This window comes from Buceros rhinoceros, unplaced genomic scaffold (genome assembly GCF_000710305.1).
Source record: "Buceros rhinoceros silvestris isolate BGI_N320 unplaced genomic scaffold, ASM71030v1 scaffold2268, whole genome shotgun sequence".
In the NCBI taxonomy this organism is placed as follows: domain Eukaryota; kingdom Metazoa; phylum Chordata; class Aves; order Bucerotiformes; family Bucerotidae; genus Buceros; species Buceros rhinoceros.
Window position 1 is genome coordinate 64,463 of NW_010427262.1, and position 20,870 is coordinate 85,332.

Consider the following 20,870-nt stretch of genomic DNA (forward strand, 5'->3'; position numbering starts at 1 on the left):
ACAATGTGTGGTAGGGAAAAATTCACAAATATTGGCAAGCCACTCAAATTCTCAAAGAGAGGAAGATTTTCAAGGATTCAGCACTCTGACTTTTAGCTTCCTGTGTGAATTAAGATTTAAATGAAATCTGGAAGCTGGCCATCTTTTAGAAACACTGGAAAACTGCCAATTTCCATAAAGCTTTTTTTCATTTTGAACTACATCATTACATCTTTAACCTTCTACCTTCACCACCCCCTCAAAAAGACCTCCAAAGACACAAATAAATCAAACAGAACAGAATTTTTGCACCATGAAAAGTGAGAAAATCTAGAAATCACGTGAAATCTGATGGGGGTTAGTTACAGGGAGCAGCTAACAGGGAGTACTGACACACCAATATGATGGGCAGCATCATAAAACGGGGAGAGGGTTTAAGTACTGCCTGTTGTAGATGATTTTGAATTAGTTGTTATTTGGATGACATTCCAAAAGTCACGGTGCCAGTGGATAATTACAAGTAATAGGCATTCTTCAGCAGAAAAGATGACACTGTTCATGGTTAGGGCCTGTTTATCATATTGTCTTGAAAGAATGACCACAAGATATCCCTGTGGTCTACCAGATTAATGAATTTGGTCTATACCCAGATTAATGCTTTTCTTTGTAGTAGTGCAATGAGATGTACTGATATTTACTCACCTTTCCATCCTTCACATTTTTCACAAAGTATAAACACTGTTGATTGGGAGTCATTGGAGGAAGATGAAGCAAAAGAGTAAAACAAGTCCGGATTACTTGTGAGCACATATGATTTTGGGTTTTACTCCATTTGAAAGAATCAGTAAAAGTGTATGATATTTAGTAGTTACTTAAGAGATACCAGGGCAGGTTCTAATTCTAATAAATCCAGTGAAGTTAAGTATGTGGATTTCAGTGAAATAAGCAGCAGCATGTTTTTTAAATCTATAAGATTGTTTTTGGAATGTATTAATATATATATATTGGATTATATCTCCAAAATAATATGGAGAAAAGGGAAGGCAAGAGAGTGGGCAATGCATAGCAAGTTATCTCATCTCATTCACAGTCTTAGAAAAATCAGTTACATTAATTAAAATATCACTAGTGTCTCAGGACTTGGATAGACATTACCTGTTAAATAATAAATTATCCCAGCTATCCTTGTCACAGTCAAATGCTATTTATCCTTTTGTAGCCCTCTTTCAGCTAGGGGGATTGAGATAGATACGTTAACTGTATGATCAGGTCTGTACACTTTCTTGTATTCGTTATATTCTGTTTATCACATTACATAACCCTTCATTTAACTGATTTCTTTTCTCTGCAGTTTATATTGGTCCATCTTGCCTCAAATTCTGCTCAGGGCGAGGACAGTGTACAAGAAATGGCTGCAAGTAAGAGTTATAATTCAGTGCTTGTATTCAATTTCTGTTGCATAGTTCACTCGATGATCCGAAAGATGAAGCGATTTTCATTTTAGCTCTTGCTTTTTGAGATGACTAAATACAAAATGAGCATAGCCCTCAGAATGCATAAAGCTCACTGGAGAGCTAAAGATCAATCTGTCTAAAGAGCAGCACATTTAATTTTTTTTATAATTTTCTCTTGGAGAGAGTCTTACTTCCAGTTCACCTTAAAAAGTGCTACAAAGTTCACTGAAATGTTAGTGATGCATGCTTTATACTGGTTTTAGAGGTGATTTGGGACTGTATCACTTTTATATTAAATTTGGGAAAGAATCACTATTTTCATAGTTCTAATATCCCAGAGCCTAATGGACCTCAAGGACAGAAAGTCAGGGCTCCTTTTTTTTTTTTTTTTCTGAAAGTGTGGTTTTTTAAAAGGTTTCCAGCCTAAAAGGTAAAGGTACTTATTGAAAGCCAGGAAGCACGTTCAAAATATTAATGTAACTCTAAGTATCAGCAAGAGTCTGTCCCACAGGGTATTTTGTTCTGTTACGTCTGACATGCCTCAGATAAATTAATGATTTTACATATGAATGACTGTGAATTATATTGGCTGTATTTTTGTTCCAAAAATGAATAAAAATATTTCTGTATTGTGTGTTAAGTGTAGATTGGTGTCTTGTTCATAACTATGACTGTTTTAAATTGGAAAAGTAAGTGTGCTAGCTAAAAGAAAGTCATTGACTATGCAACACCTAAATGAATTTTAAAGAGGTTCTTGGTCCTTAGATTTGTGGGACTTGGTAGGCATCTTCAGCTCATGAACAACTGCAGCCACTGCGTTGTTTTGTGAACCAGCCACGGGAGAAGATGGGTTATTAATTATGCTGTTCAACCTTCCTCACCCACAGGTGTGACCCTGGCTTCTCAGGACCGGCGTGTGAGACAGCATCACAGACCTTCCCCATGTTCATCTCGGAGAGTTTTGCCAGCTCCCGCCTCTCCTCCTACCACAATTTTTACTCAATCCGGGGAGCTGAGGTCAGCTTCGGCTGTGGGGTCCTGGCCAGCGGTAAGGCCTTGGTCTTCAACAAAGATGGGAGGCGCCAGCTTATCACATCCTTCCTTGACAGTTCCCAGTCCAGGTGAGAAGGAAGGAGCAATAGTGTGAGGCAAAGAAATTGGGAACCCCTTCCCTTCCAGCTACAGCCGTCTGTGTTATTAAGCCAATTGTTTAAACAGGAAGAGAAGTTTTTTAAAAACTCCTAGATCCATATTTTAATGGTGATTTCATAGCCTTGCCTTTTTTCCTCCTGCTTTGTAAACAACAGAGCCCAAAACAGACTGGAGGCAAGTTATTGTACATCTCAGATGGAAAATATGAAATGTTAATATCAAACCTGAGTGTCAAAGCCAAGTGCTAATTATTTATTTATAAGGTTGTGTTTATCTGACAGCTTGTGGCAGCTGATTAGATCCATTCACTATCTCTCCCTCCCCTTCAGTGCCTAATAAATAATTAAGTGCTGTAATGATTGGCATTTTTTAACTGTATCTGCCACATTGCATTACTTGACAGTAAAAACAAATCGCACGTACAAAACCCAAAACTGATATTTATCAAAATCTGTCTACTTTGAGAAGACCTGAAAAAAATCTGGTTAGGAAAAAAAAACAATAAACCACTACTCAAACGGTACTTTATAAATATTTGTGTGATTCTGATCCAGGTTCCTGCAGTTCACGCTACGCCTGGGCAGCAAGTCAGTGCTGAGTACCTGCAAAGCACCCGACCAGCCCGGGGAAGGAGTGCTGCTGCACTACTCCTACGACAATGGGATTACCTGGAAACTGCTGGAGCACTATTCTTATCTCAACTACCATGAGCCAAGGTATACGCATAAATATTATGAGGAGTGGGTTTGGGTTTGCGGTTTTTATTTTACCGTATACTGAAAGTTACTGCTTTTCCTTAGAATTTTGCAGCTGTTCTGGGCACTTCCCATTTTTATCTGCTTCCCTAATAATGAACACATGGATTTAAAGGCATTCGAGTCTCAGGTGATGTGACAGAACAAGCAGAGGCAGTGCAGGATGAGGGGTAGAAATGTGGGAAATAGGCTCATGTCTCTTCCCATGGAAGCAGCCACTTGTAAAGAAAAATTAACATAAATTATTAGTAGCTTTGAAGCCATAGATACCTTCACTACAGCATCCTCTGGGATTAGGAGTTTGCAGGCAGCACGGAATGACTAGGACAAAATCTGACTGTGAGGGTCTCTCCAGGTCAGCAGGGAAATTACGCCTGCTCCCATTATGAAGGGGATTACACGACGGTGTCTGTGGGTTACACTTGGTGCCCTGGGAGGACCTGCTGGTGACTGTGCCTGGGAATTGTAACAATCAGAGCCTCTGAACAAAGAGCTCATCTCATCTAGCAGCATCTCTATTTGGCATCAGATGATCAGAGGAATGTTTGTCAGGTATTCAGAGTAGAAAGTATTCCTCTCTGTTAATTTGTTGTAACATCCACCATTTTTAATAAAGCAGTGCAAAATCAGGAGTCTCCATGAGCACACCTGTACTGCAATCCCAGAACAATCTGGACCAGCTTTGTGCAAAAATCTGCTCAAACCTGGAAGCGTTCACCTCCACAGGGTGCTGCAGCAGAGCTGGTAAATCCTAGTGAAAGGAGATGCTCTGCAAGCGGATGCAGGAGACACATAGTCCATAATTGCACATGGTCCATTCCTGCCCAAGGGCAGCCTTGCACTGGGTCCTCGGTTTTGCTCCTCCACGCAGTTCTGAGGTAATGCCTGAGACAATCCCAGGGGTGGGACTGTAGATAGCCTGCAAGTCACTTTAACTCCCGTAACTTTCATTATTTATATTTATTTAATTCAGATCAGCGTGTTTAAAATATATATATATTGGATGGCCTCATATTGTTAATAACATTAAAAATTGCAAATACAAAATGCAATTAAGAATATTCTAATGTAATAAAGTTTGTAACATTAAATATATTTCCTGGGAGCTATAAGAAACAGTCAAATATCTGAGAGGAATTACTGTATTTGGTAGAAGTATTTTGCATGTAGACTGATTTCTGAAGTTTTTTAAGTGCTTCCAAAGGAAAGAGCCGATGAACTGGAACACTCATAAGCCTTCTTCAAAATATCTTTTTCCATCCTTTATTATAGTTATATATATATTTTATATGGCCCTGTCTCTTATTCTTAGATTCAAGATTACAGCTGTACGAATTATATTTCCCTGATGGTTTTCAATATATAGCACTATGGAATTTTTATAACCAAAAGGAAAATACACATTCCTGTGACTGATTTTAATGAAGTTTAAGACATAAATGCAGTAAACTATATTGATGCTGGAGACTTTTTTTGCTTTTTGAGATCAAGTATGAAACACAGTTTCTGTTGTTCTGACAGGGCAAAGAGCTAAGCACAATATACATGGGTTAGAAAGGTTTTGCCATGGGCCGTGTATAGTCCGTGTATAGTCCATAGTTCTGGGTAGAAAGAAAAATGACAGACATACAAACCTGAAGTTAATACTGGCAATAATTATGATGAAGAATATGAAGAAAGCTTCACCTTTTCATATTATGTTGTCTGAAAATATCAGCATTTTTGATAGCACAGGTTGACTACTGCAAATCTGTATCCAGAAATTTAAATTAATCTTCAGTCATACAAAAAAAAAATTACACATTTAATGTTCTGCTGAAAAGGTGCATTTAATCTGCTAACATTTGACAGCAGCATTTTTCTTCTGCACAGAACAGCGGTGGTTTTTCAATATTAGGTATGCGCATAGCTTGAAAGAATGAGATCAGAGTAAAGGTCTCCCAGCTGGTTTTTAAGAAATCTAATGGTAGCTGGTAATGTTAGTAGGAACACTTTCCTACTCTGTGGCAGAAAAATCATTAGGAAGAATCCCCCTCCCTTTCCATCTATCTCCAAAAAATCAAAGGCAGACAGGAGAAGCTGTTTTCACTGGAGATGTAGTCAGGTTCTGCATACTAACGGACGTGCCATATGCAGTGGTTTACACCAACATTATAAAATTATCTTTGTTTAATCCCCTGGGATGAGAAATTTATTTTAACATGTGTTAAATATTTTAACATCCAATATGTGTATCAGTGACGTATGTCATGATTTAGGATTTTCTGTAAATTGCTGTCAGTGAGAATTAGTGTCTATGTGGGCAAGCTTAGGAGAGTTAAGAATGAACGGGAAGATGCGGGCATCAGAGACTGCCGCCAGTAGAGAAATATGCCCAGGATTTTAACAGAGCATTAGCTCACACAAGTGCTGAGTGCTTTACGGCGTACACTGGATACAGTGCTCCTCCTAGCCAGGGTACCAGCTTTCCTCAGGTTTGCCCTACTGAACTATGGAAGACAAAGTCATCGGTTCCCTTTAGCATCAGTAGCAATTTAGCACCATTTGTGCCTTTAAAAATGGACTCAAACAGTCACAGGGTTGCTGCTTCTCAGGGAGCCCTTGGTAGAAAGAAAGTCCTTGTAGTTTTTTCACAAGCCAGGGCTTGGTCTTTCTCTCAGAAGGGTATGAAGTCATTCAACCATTTTTATTTGAGCAGCAAAAGAAATGTATCCACCATATATAAAGCGTGTGCACTGATGGTCCCTTGCTACAGGGACACAGCAGCTGTCACCTCTGGCTGTCCCTTGACACAGCCCTTTCCAGCCTACGACTGTCAGGAAGCAGCTCCTAGAAATGCCAGCCAGGACTTTTTGAGTGCTTCCCACCTCTTTAGCCAGGCTGTTTGATTTTTTCTTTCTAATGGATTAACGTATTTTTCTTTAAAATGAAAGAAGATGTGACATTAAACAACAGTATAATAAATCTACTCTTTAAGGGACAGTTTAGCAAGGCATTTTTAAGAGCATGGTTTTGCACTAAGAGTGCCCCAGGCACAAGACTGTTTCATATGCACAGAACAAAACATTACACCAGGCATCTTAGAAAGCCTTAAATCTGGAAAAAACTTGGTGCTGAAGCATAAAATTATGTTTCCAATTCACCTGATTTCCTCTAAGAAAGAAAGAAAACTATCAGGTACATGATGAGCTTGCTGAAAATGCTTTTCCCAGCAAGTAATCGTACACCAATGGAGAAAAATGTCCCTGTTGCCAATGTGTTTCACAGCTCACGCGTGCTGTGTGGGGCACCATTGTCCTGGAGCTTTCAAGAAGGTGTCATTGCTGTGGCAATTAATGTGTGCTCCCTGCTGCTGTGTACAGTAATTGCTCCTGGAAATTAGATATTATTCTTAATTTTCTTCGTGGTTTGCCAGTTACAGGTTTGTTGACATAGCTGCCGTGAGAAATCAGGTGACCTTGCATACCAGAAGTGCCTAGGGCTCACCCACAGTGGCATCTTTTTACCACAAAAGAAAAGTCTCTACCATAAAAGACTACACGTAACCACACTGTCTGACAAGAGGAACCTTTTCCACTTGAACGTGGCAACTCACAGGAGGGGGGTTCTAGCAAAAGAGCCACACAGGCATGACATCAGTGCTGTGCAGAAACAAGCACAGAGGGTGCATACCGTCAGCTCAGGATAAAATCCTCTGATTCTGAGGAAGTGGAGCTGGATTTCACAAGTCCTTGTCAGCTGATCATCCCTTCATCAGTCTAAGCTCCCGGGCTTCAAATGGAGGGCATTCAGATTTCTTCTGGCAAGAAAGAGCACCTTTAAATATAGAGTAGCAGCAAAATTTACAACATTTGTGGAAACTTTTTTGTGGATTTTGCCACTACTTGAAGAACTAACAGTTCTCCTGTCACTGGAAGAAGGCATATCAGTCGATGCTAAAGTATTTGTGGTCTGAATTTAACCCATGATTTTTAGGATCAGTGAGTAAAATTAACCGTAAAATACATACCCATGGAATTCTTACAAACAGAAACTTTCAATAATAATTTTGTTTTCTTTCCTAGAATAATTTCAGTGGAGCTGCCTGAAGATGCAAGACAGATCGGCATTCAGTTTAGATGGTGGCAACCGTATCATTCTTCTCAAGGCGAAGATGTGTGGGCAATCGACGAAATCATCATGACCTCTGTGCTTTTCAACAGCATCAGTCTGGACTTCACCAATCTAGTTGAAGTCACACAGTCTCTGGGATTCTACCTAGGAAATGTTCAACCCTACTGTGGACATGACTGGACTCTTTGGTGAGAAACATGTATTCCTTTATGTTCTGCTTCTGTTTTCTTTATCTATTCATCCTGCTAAGATGAGTCTTTATGGCAGTTATTCAGAGTGATTGTGTCTCATCCTCACATTAGGGACAAAAATACATTTGCTAATGTAATTGCAATGAGCAATAGGTTTTCACACCCCATTGAACAGAGATTTATGTTCAGTGGGAACCTGGAATGTGACATTCTTTCTCCACAAAATACTTAAAGAATATCCTAATAGAAATGATGAAGAAAATTTCATAATCTTCACTTAAAATCCAGTCAGGATAGTATGGGTATACAGGTTATGAAATAATCTGTTAAGTACAGACTCTGAATGTATTGTATGTGATGTTTAGATCTGTTTACACAGCCACGAGATTACACTCCAAGAAGGACAGGTGGCAGAATGTTGGTAGGATGAAGTTAGCCATTTGCAGTTGTTGTGTCTGGTATTACAGCCCTTTAGTCACATACACTGTGATCAGCATTGTGGGATATTGCACTTGTGCCTAGAGTATGCTGTGTGTTTAGAAACAAAAGCAAGAAAACATCACCTTCCCCAAAGGAAAAAAAAAGGGGGAGAGGGGGAAGAAAAGAAAAAGAAAATTCTGCTAGGATTGTGTAAAAATAAGCTCTTTTAGTTAAACATTAACGTGCTTCACAAAGATTAATTTCTGGAGTATATAAGTGTAGCATTTTGAATTAATACAAGAGAAGCTCAATTTAGTCTCCATGTTTTGATTAAAACCAAATAACAGTTTCATGCTGGTGTGATCAACATATATAACCAGTATGGCTTTAACTGGCATAGATACACTTATTTGCAAAAAGTACAATCACAGTAATTATGGAAAACATCAAGAAAATACAAATAATTTTAGTATCCCCATAGACACTCAGAGAAACACTGCTGGAATTTTATTAACAACTATCTCTGAGCAATCTGATTTGACTTTCTGATCATCTGTCAAACTGAAAGGAGTTGGTTTAGCAGTAGGAACAACACCGAGTGTGTTCTAGCGGTGATAATGAGGCAGTAGAAGTGCCATTAGCCGCTTTAATAAGGACAAGGAAGGTACTCGCTGCTCATTAAAATGAAACAACATGTTAGGGCTCAAACTGTTTGCATCTTCTTCATCAAAGAGTTGGAATGAAAGCCCTTTAATGACACTGTTTTCCTTCTGTTCTTGTATGACTAGTTTATGTGGGGAGGGGAGACGGCTGTTTAAGATAGCAGAAGTTCCTCTGTTTTCCTACTATGACTCTAAATCAGAATCAAAATAATAAACACTAAGCTAAATTCTCCATCCCCCATATTGGCTAGGATTTGTAGTGCTCAGTCGCAGTGGAAAGGTTGAACTTTCCATGCATCACATAAAGAATCAAAGTCTTTGCAATATTTCCTTGCTATTTATGTATTTTTCATTATCCTTGGAAGACATGAACTCTATCCTTCACTGACCTTGTTTCTCTCAAGGGAAATTTTTAAACTTACACAAAGACTGTACAAATGGCTGCTAGTTAAATTAATTATTGGTGGCTTTTCCCAGCTGTGAGTCCATTTGGTTCTCATTTTCTAACTCATGACTTTCTATGAGCATAGTTTGCGCTGACACCATCCTCTTGAGAAAAGTCTGACAACTGCTTTTTCATTAGTAGAACTATGGTAAATATGCTATAAATCATTTCACAGGGTGTCATCCCCAGCTCATTTTCATTGAATTGCCTTTAATTGTCTATTAGGCCTCTCTTTCTGCCTCAGAATCTGTAAATCTGAAATATTTAATTTTAAAATTGAGTAAAACTGAGGAGGGGGATTTTTATTTTTAAGAGGGAGATTGTTCTTTTCAATATCTGCCTTCATTTAGAAAAGAGGGGTTGTTGATATACATATGTTTTGAGCAAAGGTGATTTTTAATTGTTTTTTAATGGTGTATATCTGAACAGTCATTTTACTTGATTCATCATTAACATTTGGTTTCAACAAATTGATCACCAACATTTGGTTTCAGATTGGTTCTTAGACTTTATTACAGCAAGTGCATTGAGTATACTGAAAGAACTCTGTAACACTTTTAAAATTAAATATCTGATGATGTACATAATTCATCGCTTCTCCAAAATTCTCATATGCAGACAACGTTTTGATCCAAGTATCTCTGGAGTATTAGAGACTATTTACAGCCACTTGCTAAAATACATTTGAGTATTGATAGGGATGCTAACATTTACCGAATTTTTAACATTCATTTTGATGCAAATAAAATAGCATTCAATAAATAAACTGTCTTCGGCCAATACTACTTAACTTAATGTAACAGACAGTACAGTGTCCCACTATCCCTGCAGAATCCTGCGGAAAGACCATAAATCTGGCTCATAATGAGCTACCCTTATGGAGCAATGTAATACAGTTGCCCTACATCAGCTTGATAGCTTACCTGTGTTTATCAAATGTTTGGAGTTTAGATTAATTATTATCTGTAACATGCAGAAAATTTATTTCATGTAATTGACTTAATTGAAACATATTAATACATTTAGGAATTATTCAGCAAAGTAGATATGATGTGATGAAAACAGACACAAATGACTCTTGCCTTTGATGGAAACAGAGCTGGGGCTGGCATGAGCACTTAGTCATCATGTCAATATTCTTGGTCAAGACAGCTTTACAAAACCGGCTGCATCTGCGTGGCTTCTCAGTATTCTTGAATGTACCGGTCTTGAAATGTGGTAACTCTGGGGATCCCAGAGCAGTTTGGAGCAGATTGGCCGACATTGGCTGCGATACCATTCCCAGAAGTACCAATTAGTTGGCAGTGCTTGGAGGGTGAGCGATTGTTCTGAGGGCACCTATGGGTATTGTGTTCCTGCGCCTCCGCAGGTCTAATTATATACACGCTAGAAACCAACTCACAGCTACATATTTATACATAAATGTGGCCTCTGCATTCTCATTTCTGAAGATCTTTTAGTTAATTATTGTTACGCCAGCGACAAGACTCTGCTTTTCACAAAATCCAGAAACTCATTCCAGCTGCGTGACTCACAGAACAAAGAAAACATTCAGTATTCCAGCAGAAGAGCATACCCCTAACCACAAAGACAGGAGAGCTGGAGAGTAAAGAAAGGGCAAGTAAGGTGGGCCCCCACCTTTAATGCTACTCTGTTCAGCTGGAGGCAATCCATGGATGATAAAGGACTCTGTGAACACCTAATGAGATTTCCTCCCCTTAAAAAAAGCTTCTTACAGAGCATCACACATTGTCTTCAACTTATCAGTACCTTCCTTTTTCACATTTCTTTAATATCACTTTTAAAGAGCTGGTTTTACTTTAAAACAACTTTTGCTTAACGTACTGTGTACAATATCCAGTGACTAAATTATTAAATTAAAATTAATACTAAACTTAAAGTGTTTCAATCATGACCTGAATGCCACCAGTAAAAAAGATTAGAGTTTGAGAGTTTTTTTTCTAGATTTACACCAGTAATATTGAATAGAGGGAATTTTTGTGGAGACAAAGACAAAATGAAACATTTAATTCTTTGCACCTATGCTGAGTAACAGCCCCTCGCTTGTCTTCCATCATTTTGGGGAAGACAGCTTCTGGGAACATGCTTCATCAAACAGGTTTGTTTCAATTCCTTCATTCTGTTCAGATGAGCTTTAGGCAACTGTGATGTACTGTGTCCAGGTTTACGTATGCAATGCCAAATCAGTTTCAAAATGTTGTTACGTGTAACTTTCAGCTGATTACACTGCATGTGGCTGACTGATACCTGAAGACCCCAGCTGTACCTGCACAGATTTCCCAAGAGGGCTTTGCTAAAACTTTGATTTCCCACATCAGCCATGAAATTTCAAGCTGCGTTGTAGAAATTAAAACTATGTCAGACCAAGTCAGCTTTAACTTTCAAATTTGCAATTTTTTTTTTTTTCAGTCAATTTGAAAAGTACAAGATAAGGTTTGGAAGAAAAATAAATTCAGGCATTATCCAAACAAATTCTTCTGAGATGCATTCAGTTCTAACAATAAAACCAGAAACCATAGGTTGCCAGCTGGACTTCTGGTGAGCGTACATTATATCCTCTGCTCAACATAAAACTATCCTTCCCATTGAGAAGTAAAACATTGACAGCACTAACTGAAAGACCAACCAGCTGAGATGCAGTTTTCCAAGGCAACTTACTGCCTTCTGGTCCAGTTGTCCATGACAGTGCCCCAGCAGTGAAGGGAATGAACACATCAGTTCATGGTGCTGATTGACATAGACTGGGTAGTTTCATATGGTGCCATGAGTTGGGTTATCCTTAGGAAATGAAGTCACAGAGAACAAGGTCATAGAGTAAAAAGGAGTCTGGATCTTAATTTGTGCCAAGAAACAGCAATTTGGTAATGACACAAGTAATGTCAGCTTTCAGTAATTTCTTCTAAATCTTTAAGGTAGGATGCTGATATTTATGGCTTAACTGCTCTCTCTGGAAAGGATGCTATAGAAAATAGTGTGGGGCAGTGAATTAATTTAAAGGAGTGCTAAGTAAGAGTGACTTGTATTCCCAGTCCTTACACTGACTGTTGTGACCTTGAATTTTACAGGGGTAGAAGCTAATATGTTTCATTGTAAGGTATTGAAAGATTTGAATTTCTTATTTAAGATGATAAACTGTAAATTACTCAATCATAAGGGCAACCTTGAACTAGATTATTCTCTTCATCACCACTGTACTGAATATAGCTTTTTTATTTTTGCATGATGATTTGCACTGATTTTCTTTAATAAGATGCAGTCCCTGTCCTAAATTATTCCCATTTAAGAATACTCTTAGAAAATGCTGAAAGGGGAAGGACTACTGAAGACACTAACTAAACATCGCAAACTAAGGAGAGGAAGGCAATTTTCATTCTACATAAACTTTCTTTAGAATAGCCTGTTTTGAAGGCTAGTATGCAGGATTCAAAGACCAAGTTGTTACTACTTCCTCCTTATACTATTTCTGCATTTAAATTGAAATAAACTTATCATTTCAAAACTTACACTATGCTACCATGTACATGATAAATGGGTACTTTGTGTTGTATACGAGGCTTGGTGCATTCCAAACATTACTACTGACAAAATTATCTTCTCCAACTCGCTGGATTATATAACTCCTATATGAGTACATGCTGCAGAAAAGAAGCTGAGGATAGGTGATACTAATTCCGAAACAGTCGAAAGTCAGTGAATGAATTGCATCTAGAATCACCTGAGTATTGATGGAATGGAAAGTCTACATAATAAGAATATTTTAAACTAAATGCAGCATATCTTTACTGTCCAGTGTTTGAATGAAATTTCATCTTACATGTCACGGTTACTGTTACACGACCTTAGGCAATGGACGCTCTGGGGAATGAACTTTCCTTTTGTTGCTTTTCTTGTATGTTATCCTTTGCTTGATCCTAACTCGATCCATAATACAAAGAGCATATAGCAAGAACTAACAGAATAATTCAGTATTTCACACTCTGGGACACGTTAAGGCCCTCCTGGTAATTTGCAGAAGTACCAACAGAAAGATGCTTCTGTGTGTGGTCTCATCCCATGTGCCAATCTGCAGAACAAAGAAAGAAGCATCACTGTATTTAACCCAGAACTACTCACAGTGTTCCCTTCTGATTTATTTTGGGGATCGATCCTGATTCTTTCCTTACTTCTCTCAGTTTTACAGGAGATTCAAAGTTAGCTTCTAGCATGCGCTACGTGGAGACCCAGTCTATGCAGATCGGAGCTTCATATATGATACAGTTCAACTTGGTGATGGGCTGTGGTCAGGCGTTTACTCCTCATATGGACAACCAGGTGAAACTGGACTACTCTACCAACCATGGCCTCACGTGGCATCTTGTTCAAGAGGTGAGGCTGGTAGTGAGGACCTTGTCTTCCATAAACTCTGCTGAAGCAAAGATCATCCAAAATGCACTTGTGGTATTGAACAAAGGAAGATGTTTTCCTAATTCCCCCTTCTATAAGGAAATTCTCAGTTGGAATCAGTTGGAATCAGTCAAAATTACTGACAGACGTGTTTAAACTGTTCTTCATGATATTTGGAAAAAGGTATCTAAGAGGTTGAAATAAAAAATACTGATGGGAATAGAACAAGGCTGAGAAAAGAACCGGGGCACAGTTAGACAGAGCTACAGAGTAATGTCCGGGATCTTTCCTGTGTTATTGCTTTGTTTTTCAAAGCAAAATGCATCTACCATTTCCTGGAATTTAAGTGGAGAGAAATTCTTTCTGCCCTTGTGCTCAGCCATTTCATAAATGGAAAGCACATTCCTTTGGGGGATTGTAATGTAGAGCCTTTCATCCCCCATCCCTGGTTCAAACACAGTCCAGGACCGTAATGACCTGCCGTTTCCCTGTCTCTGCTCAAAGTGCAAATAGCAGTGTTGGCTGCTGTTTCCCCATGTGGCTCAGACCTGTCTCAGCACAAATGTAAACTGTGCATTTTGGCCATAATTTGTGCTTTTGTTTCCCCTCTTAGATGGCAAGCTGGACTTTCCCAGCCCCCAGGGTGAGCTAACCAAGGTCTTTCAACTGCTTCCGAGCAGGTTCAGGGCATGTCAGGGAACTTATTCTGGTGCCTTTTCACTACCTGCTCTGTAGATTCATGGAGGATTTTGAATACCCAGTCCCACATCTTCTATGAGCAATGAAAGCATTGTCCTGTTACTTTTTGGCCACGTTTACTTTGGTGGGCAGAGCAGAGAAATGGCAATAACTGAATTTTTAGTCTTTGCAAACCAAATATGCAAATCCAATCCATACTTTCCTAACTTAAAAAGAATTCAGAGGAAGGCTATAAATACCTTATTTCAAATGATGTTAATGTCTTTTATACTTAGAGGCATCATCATGGTGTCCAAGAATAGTTCTTAGTGGTGGGCGTTCATGGTTTGTCCTTGCCATCAATGGAAGATCAGTTGCCTTCATATTTTAGTGTTCCTTTCCTCTCTCAGTGGAGCCAAGTTCAGAGAGAAGAACCTGCAGCCAAGTGATTTTTCTCACACCCATGTCACTGTGATAAAAGAGTAATAGAGAAAGCTATTTGTAGTATATTTCAAGCACATAATCTGGCAAATACATAAAACACTAATTAATTAAGATGTTTGAAAGTTTTGTTTTCTTTGCAAGCACTGATCAGATCCTGTTTTCTAAGATCTTTTAGGGGAGATGAATCAATGAAAAATGTTTGAAATTTTCTGGAAAGGGAACTAAGCCTTTAGAAAATCTACTGAAAAAAGAACACAAAACAGAATAAGTTCTCAAATATTCATTTAATCCTCTAAGATATTTTAGTGATAAATTTCTCTGTAAAATCATATATTCTGCCCTTCTTCATATTTAATATATAACTATTACTACATAATTTAACTATCTAAATATTCTTAATTGCTTTAACTGGTATAGAAAATCACTGCTTTATTATTAGTTCCAGAGCAGTCAAAGTACTCTACTTGCATAGGCAGGTGTCTGTCCCAAAAGTCATCCCACACGGGATGAGCACAGCAGCGAAGAGCAAATGGATCTCGGAGACATGGGGTTGGTCAGGAGGAGGTGTGCTATGGGAGTAGTGGCAGAAGGGATTCTCTGAATGGGCAGCTAGAAAAGAAACGTACAAGTAGGTAATAACATTCAAGCACTTTATTAATGCCTCATCAAAACCATACATAAAAGTTTTGCATGTTGTTCTGGCAATATATAAATAAATGAATGGAATATTGCATTAAAATGGGGTAACACAGGAAGGGCAGGTCTAGAAAACAGATATGGGATAATGGACTTCATTTGCATTTAACATAAAAAGGATGTGATGATGATCGTATTTTCTGAAAAGAAAACATGGACCTCTCTAGGAATCTGAGTTAAATGCAGAAAGAATCCTAGAAGCAGTAAGGAGGAATTTACACCACTTGCTGTAGATGTCAAAGGTAATACATCTGCAGAGCATGGAAAGGGCGTCTGGAGGCAACTTCTGTAGATCACGGCTGGGTGCTCTTGTGTGGCTCTGGGTGCCCCTACTGCTCCTCCCCACTGCAGATGGACAGGGTGGGGGGACCCAGCATGCCCAGGCAAAGGCTCACAAGCAGGTCTCTAGACGGCTGGTGTAATGGTCTGGAGGTCGCTTTCATAGACTTACTCCAGACTGGGCTTGTCGACTTACTTCCTAGTCAGTGCTAGATGCAGGGGTGGCAATAGTAAAAAAGATTATCTATCTAGACATCCTCATGAAGGGAAACCAGACATTACTAGTCATTGATGTTAAACCCTTCAAATGAGTCATATGGCTTCCTCCTACTGTAAATGTACTACTGCTAGTTTTCTGAGAAATTTCTCTGCACCGTGCCAGGATTTTTCTGCTTCTGGGTCTTTCACTCCAACATCTGGACTCAGGCGAGTTCCTTGTTCTGTGAATGTTTAACCTTTCCTTCTGTTCCTCAACATTAAATCTGGTTTTGAAATGTTTTGCTTCAAGGAATGTCTTCCCAGTATGCCGAGCTGTCAGGAGTTTACATCAGCAAGTATTTACCACTCCAGCGAATTTACTCAATGGAGGAGAATCACTGTCCTTTTACCACAGAAGACTTGGTGAGCATTTATTTCTTTTATTTATTTATTTATTTTATTTTCAGGGTGGGAAGAGGGTTGGTGGTGCAGATACTTCCGCTAGTTTTGGATTGCTATGACAAAAATCAAATCTGTAGACCATACTCAAGCCGGTGGGTCGGGTGCTGGGTGGAGCTGACCCAGTTGTAGGTATTTAACATAAAATGCCTTCCTTATGTAATTAGAGAGTGAAAAGTTCATGAAGTCATCAGAAACTATTGTTTAGGGCTGTTTTTAATACAAACCATGACTCTTCTAATAAAGCTCAGATCTTTTCAAAAATAGTGGCGCTTGTCTGTAAATGCTCCACTGGAGGCTTTATTTGGATTGTTAATTTTTATTTTGCACATTTCTTACTGTTTACATCTTCAGACCAAGGCCTTGTATAAACAATAACTAATGATTCATTTCTGGTAATTTTTAACCTCTTGTTTCTTTTTATAGCATGACTTCAAAAATAACATTCTTTTCTGAAAAAAAAAAAAGGACAACAAAAATTTTCAGAAAGCCCTATCTTATTCATCTTATTGTAATCAAACTTATTTTGCCTGCCCTAACATTTTTAGCTAGATTATTTCTTCCATTGTTCATTTTGAAAGTTTTATTATACCATACAAATGAAAAATTGTCATAAATCTCAATAATCTTCAGGGCTTCTTTCATCTGAGAATTAAATTATTCCAATTATAGTTACACTTTGCTCATGTTTGACCTGAATCCATCACAGAAATTGCAATGCGAGCTTGCTCGGATTAAGTTATCATTGTATTTCTCTGTCCTTCAACACTTTTCTGCACTATCCCCAGCCTCAACATCACCCATTTCTACTGATGAGACCTTCTTTCAACACACTAGCCCTTTTTACTGTACAGCCAATGTCCCAAATTTTCTATTTCCAGGCAAAACATCAGGGGCAAATATTGAACCTGAAAACATATTCGGTCAGATAATACCAAATGGTACAAGAAAATGTATGAATACCTGCTTTGTAGTTAGATTATAATGTACTAAATCTTACATGCCATTATGTGACTGCAGCTATAAAATGTGTGGCTCATATAAGAATTTTATAAAATGTCTGAAATTCTGCAGGTACTACTCTAAACTCGTTATTTTTTAAATTATTTGTAAGTTATATACTGTACTCAAAGTTGCTATTATACACAGTGTAGCTGATGATAATACCAATATTTGTGGGCCTTTTTTTCTTTAGGATCTAATAATTTTCCTTACTATATGAAGTGACAGAATCAAACAATTTCCTTTTCATTTAGGAGACTGTGGGGAGAATTTATGATGAAATATTAACTAAGTTCCTGTTATATGCTATGCACAAATCATAAATATTTCACACTCTATCTTGTATCTGAAGGGATTCCCGTCTGTTACCAGAATTTTGTTTGTAATTAAGGTACAAATTACCACTGAACATTACTTTGCTCTTCATAAAACACATTTTCAGCGTCACTGTGTTTTGCTGTGGCGCAGGTGGGGTGAAGAGGAAGGATGGCTGCATTCTCCCCGCCAAAAGCAATCCAGCACACCAGATGCATCTCACCTCCTTTCCTTCTTTTTTCCCTCCTTGCCACTGGCAGGCAGACCAAGGGCTCAGTCGCTCCTTTGGGCTGAGATTGGGAGGGGACTTTTTGCATTTTTAAAGCACACTTAGTAACAGAGGGCAAGATTCTGCCTTTACAAACCTGGAGGTTACTGGTGAATATGTGAAGTGCAGAGCTCCTCTTCCAGGCCAGCCACATGGAGGGCATCATCCAGGGGGGCTGGTAGCAAATACACTCCGTAAGGCTCTTCTTCAGGGCACCCTCCCTCCTTTCCCTCCCTCCCTTCTTTCTCTCCCTCCCTCCCTCCCTCATCTCTCCTCTCTCTTCCCCACTCACACTCTGCTGCAACAACAATCCATGGGCAAAAACTTAGTAATGGCCAGGAAGACCAGTGCAGAGGGGGTGAGCCAGGTCTTCTGCCTTCCCAAAAGTAGGGTGAGGAGACGGGGGCTCTGGGAACCTTCCTTCTGGCTCAGCCCCATATTGCAGGGACTGCCGAATACACAGCCTGCTCTGTGCTGACTGCTCAGGGAAACAAACCACCTGAACGAGGACTCAGGGCTGAGGCTGAAGGTCTCGTTATCCTTGCTCTGGCCCTCACTAGCTTGACATGCCCTCACACCCCTGCACAGCCCTGCTACACATCTACCCCTGCATGCACGGCTCTTTGCCGAGGGTTCGCACCTTGGGTGCACAGGTAGCATCAGGCTGCGGTACTGTGCTCGTGCAGACAGAGATTTGTTTATAACAGCGCCTGTTTCTCTTGAAAAATTTTCTGGGCATCCCGGTATTTCTGCACATCTGTAGATGTTCTGCGTGTGTCAAGCATGACTTTACAAGGTCCCTGTGTTATCCGAGATTTGGGACGTTAGGAAACGTGCTGCAACAGTGAGACTTGTGTTGGAGAAATGAAATGAATGCACCTGTTCACTGAAATTGTATTGTACTTGAACCAAACATTTCCAACACTGATGAAAATTAATTTCAGTTTTATGGGAGGCATTTACATATGAACAGGGCTTAATGAGATACAAGCAGCTGTCAGTTGCTGACTTCATAAACAAATCAACACCTAATGACCGAATGAGAGTTTCAGGATAATTGGGTAAATGTAATTATGGTAACTCCGAAGGTAGCAAATACAATTTTGTCAGCTACAAATTTGCATTGGATCATTAGGGTTTTTAATACCAGGAGAGAAGACAATGATTTTATTTTAACTCACATATCTAAAAGACTTTATAACAGAAAACATCATTTCACTTCCAATGCATCTGGGACATGATTTTCTTGTGCTTATGTAAAATGTCACACAACACCAGTGACTTTTATTTGACATCAGCCTGACTTAGATAAATTCCATCAGAAAGGCAGATTGCCTTCCAGTAGCATTAAAAAAAAAAAAAAAGAAAGAAAAAAGAAAAGAAAAAAGAAAAAAAAAGGAAGAAATACGAGAAACTAGGGAGGTTTATTTTGCTTCCATAACTCCTCAACTGCTGCACTTCTCATTTGAATAGGTGTCCTAATAGTCACTGTCCAGAAAACCGGTATTTTATCAGTGAGAATGCAGCTGACACTCAGCTCCTTATTCTCTTTTCTTAATTAACATGGCTTTTTAAAATCGTTGATTACCATTTTTAACAGCATAATCCTCCTAAGCTGTTGTTACCTTGAGGTGCAGAGCAGCCTTGGAAAGCTTTCAAAACCCGTGAGCAGGACCAGCTTCTCAGTGGCATTGCTTCTGCAATTGTGAATTCAGGCTAACCCAGGTTATCCCTTGGCCAGAGAGAAAGCCGAGTCCATGAGAGCTTTTGCTGCCCACAGCCCTGTGTCAGTGGCCTCACTTCCCACGGGCCTCCCATGACCGCCCAGCTGGGTGGGAAGGCGAGGGAAACCCCCGTCTCACTGCAGCTTGGGGGCCACGGTACTCCCACAGCAGCAACACTGTCCCCAGGGGAGAGCTCTCTTTGTTTGCAGCTAAAAAAATCCCTGCCCTCTAGGATGTGGCTCCCTGGAGACAGTCCCCAGCCACCCAGCTGACGCACACACCTCTGTTTCAGCCGCGCGTTCATCTCCAGGTGTCAACACAACTCCTGCCTTCCTCCCCTCCCCTTAAAACACAGGGAACAGATCTGCCATTGCTACTTTCATCTGGGGAATGTTCTGCGGAACAAGGGGAGCTGAGCTCACCCTTAGCTTGATGTGCAGCCAACACCTGACACCCCGGGAGGAAGATGGTGCTGCCCCAGCAGCATGTGGCTCTCTCTGTGCTCTGTGCCTGGCAGGGTGACAGTCCCCTGCAGCAGGAGGGAGACAATGAGCCTGTCCAGGGAACCGCTTTGCTCAGGTGAAACCCATGCAAGCCCCAGCATGGGCTGTCAGCCCTGGTGTCAGCTCTGTGCCCTGCAGGGTGGGCAGAGCCCCACGGCAGTGCTGTACGGGGGTATTTCTGGTGGCGTTTCAGCTGTGGTGCTCCCCTGGGCAAGGAGGTGTGCTTTGTTATTACCCATGGGCGGGCTCTCTCCGCTGTTCGTGTAGAGGGCTGTGAGCTTAGTGCCCCACAACCAGCCATGATGCACCCACTCAGCCACCCTGCCAGGGACGTTGGCACCCGGCAGTGGCCAGTGGGCAGCTGATGAAATGCCACCATGCCACATCAAGCAGCAGCAGGAACAGTGTTCAGGGGGCACCATCACTTGTTGGGCACCACAAGGCCTCCACAGGATGGCGAAATGGCCCCTGTATCACCATGAATGCCCCCTCCCCAGTTTGCTGTAAATACTCCTGGGCTTCCAAGTCACTCACCACGCCTCTACTCACAAACCCTCACTAACGAAAACCAGAGGAGTCCAGCCACAGCGCTATCCCTCCTATCAACTGGACAAACATGACACAATTTTACTCTGCTGGGAGGCCAAGGGGATGGCTCCAAAACCCTTCTTTGGTTTCAGTACTGTTATTTTCCTCAGCACATGTGGGAGCTAACACCAGTCATTACCA

At 40.1% G+C, this 20,870-nt stretch overlaps 1 protein-coding gene across 1 annotated transcript in view; it reads left to right on the forward strand.

Annotated features, from left to right (window-relative positions):
- The window catches only part of RELN (reelin), a gene marked incomplete at its 5' end in the record, with an annotated part of 120,648 nt that overhangs the window by 62,518 nt on the left and 37,260 nt on the right, over window positions 1-20,870 (forward strand). The window contains 6 exons of the mRNA XM_010141799.1: window positions 1,331-1,397; window positions 2,321-2,554; window positions 3,140-3,301; window positions 7,405-7,641; window positions 13,365-13,557; window positions 16,181-16,293. Of these exons, the coding sequence (XP_010140101.1) occupies window positions 1,331-1,397; window positions 2,321-2,554; window positions 3,140-3,301; window positions 7,405-7,641; window positions 13,365-13,557; window positions 16,181-16,293 (1,006 nt within the window). The remainder of the gene's footprint in view (window positions 1-1,330; window positions 1,398-2,320; window positions 2,555-3,139; window positions 3,302-7,404; window positions 7,642-13,364; window positions 13,558-16,180; window positions 16,294-20,870) is intronic.